At 35.7% G+C, this 6,213-nt stretch overlaps 1 protein-coding gene across 3 annotated transcripts in view; it reads right to left on the bottom strand.

Annotated features, from left to right (window-relative positions):
- Positions 1-3,413: 3,413 nt before the first annotated feature.
- Positions 3,414-6,213, bottom strand: part of TTC21B (tetratricopeptide repeat domain 21B) — a 35,115-nt gene continuing 32,315 nt past the window's right edge. For all 3 annotated transcript variants that reach the window (XM_027636677.1, XM_027636679.1, XM_027636678.1), the window contains 2 exons: positions 5,069-5,136; positions 3,414-4,066 (listed from right to left, as the gene is read on the bottom strand). In XM_027636677.1, coding sequence (XP_027492478.1) covers positions 3,989-4,066; positions 5,069-5,136 — 146 coding nt within the window. In that variant the 3' untranslated portion in view covers positions 3,414-3,988. The remainder of the gene's footprint in view (positions 4,067-5,068; positions 5,137-6,213) is intronic.

The raw sequence follows: 6,213 nt of genomic DNA, 5'->3' as shown, positions 1-6,213 counted from the left end.
GTTGAGGCCTGAACTGTAGCTACATCACCTGAGACATGCACAGCCAACATTCAACTTTCATAGCACAAAATTAAAGTAAGGCAAATTTCTAGTGTGAACATTTAAAAAGCTGCTGTTTTCCAGAATAAAACCTGCATTAACAAGCATATTGACTCCTTAAAAAAAAACCCAATTTCAACCAAACATCAAGAACAACAAAAAATAACTTCAGAACAAGACTTAGAGTGTTCACTTAGCTCCTCTTCTAGCAAGCACCATGTCACATAATTAGCAACAACATATAGCATAGATAAAAGCATGTGATTTTTGCCATAATGGTCCAATTCTCAACATTCTAAGGCAGATCCATGTTTCAAACAGCAAAGGGTTCTGATTTCATTGCAAGATGAAGCAAGAGGTAAAACCACTGAGCAAATAAAGCCAGATCACGAAATCACTGTTGTGATCTCTGAAAAGTGGCATAATCACAAGCTGATGGAGAAGTACTTGCTAATGAAATACTTCCTTAATTTCTTATTTTCTCCCTGTTCAGCATTGTACATGGAACACACTAAAGAGCTCTCTATCATCAGCTTCTGAAGAGCCAGAATCCACTTCCACTATTGAGACTTCCCTGATATGTCTCCTGGACCAATTTCAAAGATAATTAGCTCAGAAAATTTTCACCAAATTCTCTAACATTATAAACTCTGTTTAAAGTATTGTGTTTATAAATAAACTACTCACCTAATGAATAACAAGATTAACTTTTAGTTTACTAAACCAGAGCTGCCTGATTTCAGAAAGTCTGCAGCCTTTCTAAAAATTACTGTAGCTACACTACATTTGAGAACTTATTCACAGTAGACAAACCTCCAAAAACAGGAAAAAACTTTCACATTCCTTTTACTCTAGTTTTGTTTAACAGTCTTACTAGTTATTTTTAGCTACTCATACTAATTATTTTGCCTAATGGTACTTCCTAGACCATATTCTAGTACTGGTACAAATATGAAAAAAGCAGTAGCAAATTAAAATAGAATTATTACTTAGAACAGTTATCAACAATTTTTACATATTCCCTAGAATATATTCTAGGCATTCTGTACCTGCAGGTAAAAGGGGGGCAAGAGAGAAGAGGAAGAGACACCTATGGCTTATGTTGCCATAGCTACAAGATGCTTAGATTTTCAGTTTCAGTGAATGAATCAATAGAAACCACAGCTTCACTCTCCTCTTTTATTCATCAAAGGCAAAACTGGAAGATGGGTTGCTAAGCAACATCCCACTAAAGAGTGCAGTGCTTTGAAATCAGCATTACTGACTCCCCTCCATCCCAGAAGTCTCTTCCATTCAAACCCATTTATTAAGAAAAGGGCTAAAAAAACCCATCAAACTACCAGAACATGCATTTTTTAAAATAAGAAATTGAATTAACACTTTCAATTAGTTGGAGTAAAGAGAAATGGCACAAAGCCACTCCTTCTGCAGATAAAGTAAAAAAAAAAAAAATAAAAAAATTGTAAGCACAAGAAAACTTAAATTGGCTTATGTAAACCAAAAGGGATATGGAAAGGACATTTACTTCTGCTGAGATTACTATATTAAAGCAAGATTTTCTCTGAAGGACTAGTTAGAGCCACCTTTTTTTTTTTAATTTGAAATCCAAAGATGTTTGTCATTTACACTTTTCTTTTAAAGACCTCATCTATAAAGACACCAGTGCCTTGAGGCACTCTATGCTCAAGAGGGCTAATGGGGATTCAGAAATCTTCTATCTGCATGCAGGTTTATGCATAAAACTCTTCCCCAGAAGTTAGCGACAGAAAGCTTAAAGTCTCAGTTCAATTTCTGTCAACTAATTTCTGTATCTTATCACTATGATGACAATCTGTCACACCCATCTTATGAAGGGCTAATGTCCATCTTATGAGAAAAACGTAGATGCAGATGTCTTGCCTTTTTTGAAAACCATCTTGCATTTATTAATATAAACCCACCTATTTTTATTCTAAAATTCAGCTAAATGTTATTCCTATGCTATCCAGGAAGCAACAACACATTGATCCTGCATGAATAAGGCTGTGTACAAAGAAATGCTGTTTTACTAGAAACTGCCTCAGTAAGGTCTATGTACTTATTCTTTTAACAGGAAAAAAAAAGCAAAAGAGCACAGTTTAAGAATTCATAGCACAGTGACTCCCACAGCCCAGTTCCCTTAGAGTTCCTCCCAGCCTTAGCATTTTCTAGATCCTTTCATGTTCTTCCTTCCACTCCAATACCATCAGTTTTTCTCTACTATACTAAATCTTTGTTCTCTGAGCTCTATCATACTGCAAAACTTACAGGCAGAAAACCAGGGAGCTTGTACTGTGCCTGGTACAGTCATGTACACAGGGACTACCAGTGCTCAAACAGAAGTGACAGGCTACACCGTAAGTCTCAAGGTTCCGTAGGGAAGGAGAGCACACTTATTTGAGTCTTTTCTCAATTCTAATATGCACACAAATCTTGTAGAAGTGTCATAGCCCTGAAACACATCTATTCATTTTAGTTTAGCTGACCAAGAGCTCAAAAGTTACTGGAATACAGTCACTCATGGCTAGGCTTCGCCAGCGAAGATTTAGGAAGGCTCTATCCACGTTTGTTACAGGCACGCTGGTGGCTTATGAGGCCAGTATGAGATAGACATAACTGGAATACAGTAAACAAACTGCAAACACCAGCAAACACTGTGTAAGTGATGCATGTCCATGTATTCAGGAAACAAGGCTATAAAGTTACTCAAGATACAGCATCCAGGTACTGATAAGCAAGATTAGATCGATTGTAAACAGGCTGCCTTTTGCAGCCTTATCATTCAGTTGTCATAAAAAGAAACCACTGAAAGTGACTTTACACAGTGTCAAGAGGAGAAGCTAAAATCAGCTGAGGAAACTGAAATTGCTTATAAAATAAAGCAACTTAATCACTCGCATTAAGAATTCCCTTTTCATGCCAAAACATTACTTTTCTAGTTAGATACATACAACAAGTGCTGTTTGAAAACCAAATACAGCAGTACAACAGTGGGTTTTGTTAGGCATTATTTTTTTCAAAAATTCTGCATCAGTGAAAACAATGTGATCTTTCTCCCTCCTCTCATTCATGACATGCTATTGCTCCCTTAAAGATACACAGGTATATTCTGTATGTGAGACAAGATCATAATCCCCTCTAATAAAAATTATTTCTCTAAAAAAGTGTTTTATATGGATTAAACAAATTGAGTGCTAATTTCTGCACATATGACTGTATTGCCTACACATACAATGCTAAAAGACTAAGCACTGCAAATTAAGGACATTTCTTTTCATAGAAATCTGACAGGTGGGTAAGAGACAATGTGAGCAGAAAGTAAATGTAAGACTTGCATGATCTATAAAAGTCTTTACTGAATATTTACATAGGATTTTAACTATTACATTTTCATTAAAAATATAAATTTCACAGAGAATAATGCACATATCTGTTTTTTCAAGATTAAAAAAAAATAAAGCATGACTTTATTATATGTAGAAAAAATGCCCCCATAACTTAGAAATACACCTGTAGAATAAAGATTACACTGTAATTATGAAGTAATGGTTTACGCAAACTGAAATCCAGCATCTTAACAATGTATCTCCCCTAGATAAGACAGGTTGTTATTTTGAATGCTATTTCAAATAAACAAAACAAAATACTGAGATATATGCTTTAAAACAATTTTATAATGCTGACAACATTCTTTTATGATGTCACTTTACATAACACGCATAGGAGTAGAATTCTTTCCTAAACAAGAAAAAATACAATTTCTTTCAGGGTTGCAGACTTCCCCTGAAAGTAATCCAGATCTCTAATATAATTAAATTCATCCTATTCACAATACTTTTGTGCTGATACGGTCTCTGTCACTGCAGCATTTCATTCATAGCTTCTGAAGTCTGATTAAACAAAAGTCCATGAGTCATAAAAAAAAACTCATTCAGGTTCTTAGTGATGCACGGGCCTTGTCAAGTATTTCCTTTCTGATCTTTGGATAGTTTGGATGTGCTCCAAGGACCTGTCAAAAGACAAAAAAACCCAAAAGTTCTGTGTCTAAAAGGAAAGAACTCTCTATTTGGTAATAACCCTCATCACTGAGCTTACACATTCTAAAACTAAAGTAACAACATGACCAGTTTTAGAATGCACCAATATTTCATTGTGGTTAGAGACCACCACATACAAAGGTCAAACCCAGGTCTATCAGAGTCACCTCGCTTCCATTTCCACTGTCCTGTCACCTTGGTGTGAAAGACACGGGTCAAAGGCTTAAGCCTCTGAGTGCCTTGAAACATATCAGAACAGGGACCTCTGGAGACATTTCTGAGGTTTTAAATATACTTTCTCTGCAATGATATGTTTTCACGTATCATTTCACATACTTTCTCTGCCTTTATGTTTTCACTCCCTTTAGGCTCTTTCTTACTATATTATATCTACTTCATCTTCTTCCTTTCAATTCCCTCTTCTTTCTTATCCTTCCATTCAATTTGTCCTTTCTAGTTATCTTGATTTCCCCAAAAAGAAAAAATATGATTTATTTTATTATTAATACAAATAATTATTCATTCATAATGTTCACTCTACTTTTTTAATAGTAGCCCTTCCTCTTACTCTGCATCTGCTCTACTTATGTTTGGACCACACAAAGGCAAATACTTAAGTTACTTTCCAACAGTGTCTTCTGATGCCAACCTTTGACTAAACTGCTTGAGCTATACTTCTGTAGGGATTGACCAAGCTGCAACCCCATGGCCAAAAGAACGTGGTGCCATTTGAATATCCTTTCATATATGACAGCCAGTCCACTTGTATCTCTTATCTATCTGGTGGCCATGTTGCTCAGGATAGAGCAGATTATGTAGAGGATATTTAATTTAATACAATTTATTAAACAGGGCACCTTTTTGACATTAAGCTATGTATTTTAGAAATTTAAACTGAACAAAAAACCAAAGATCACTATATAAAAGAATGTTGCTAGAGAAGAGAGACTATTAAGTACATATGCAAATTCTACCTTATGACAAACATGGATTGCATCAACATATCTCTTCCCTTTCAGGTAATTGAAAGCCAGCTTGTATCCTGTAAATAAAGGTGGGGAGAGAGAGGAGCAGGGGGAGAGGAAGGCAACGTTTCAGTTTCTGTATAGAGTAACAAAAACATCACATTTGAATTCATTTTGGTCATCATATGTTTCTAAAGTTAGTATGTTTGTTTTCTAGCATTCTCTCATATAAGCCTGGTAGTGATCAAAATTTCTACTGAAAGTCACTTCAAGTAGTAAATAAAAGTCCTTTACACACTGATAGCTCTGTCTGAATCAAAAGGAGTCATTATTCTGGAGAGCATGTGCTACTACAGAGAATAACATAATGGTTGTCCTCTTTCAATTACTGCGGTACCCCACAGAGTTTCTCACTGTGACCTACAATACACTGTCCCTCTGTAAAGGTAATTCCGTTACTGAAGGACAAAAGGAAAAAGAATCAGGGTAACAAACTAGGGACTTAAAATGCTATTCTGTTCCACTGTCAGCAGATCACTGATATAAAAAGTCACATGGAGTAGCTAAGTTGCATAGCAACCTGCCAGGCTGATTACTTTCAACTAAGAGGTAAAGCTCAAGTTTATCAGCCTGGACAAAGACCAGGCCTGAGGAAAAAAAAACCACCACATTATAAGCATGCAATTTCCAAAATCTGAAATTTTAGATCTTTCATTTATGAACTTATCCTCACTAGCAAGTAAGTACTCAAGAAATGACAACTTCGTTCTAATACGTTTTATTTGATCAAGAACTGCAATGTTTTAGCCTAGACATTCATGGCTCAGTCTACAGAAACATCTAGTAAAAATAATGGCACAAAAAAGGACCACAGATTAAAGACTGCAAGTAGTATGCATTTCTGAGGGACAATAAACATATCCCAAAATCTGGAACAGCATTTTTGTCAACCACCTGCCTTGGGACCCATGGACAGACTACAGGTGTTGAGTAAGAAAAGGGCATTTTATCCTATGCATCCATTTCATAAAGGCTTCCCTATATTTAAGCAGTCTAAATATGTGGCAGTTTAGTACAAACTTCAATGTACCATACAAACTGGAACTTGACTAATGTCCCAAGTTTTCAGTTGGCCATCTTTTTTAAAACAGATA

Source organism: Corapipo altera, unplaced genomic scaffold (genome assembly GCF_003945725.1).
Source record: "Corapipo altera isolate COAL_440 unplaced genomic scaffold, ASM394572v1 45, whole genome shotgun sequence".
NCBI lineage: Eukaryota > Metazoa > Chordata > Aves > Passeriformes > Pipridae > Corapipo > Corapipo altera.
The sequence above is the reverse complement of the archived record's forward strand: the minus strand, read 5'-3'. Positions and strand labels throughout refer to the sequence as shown.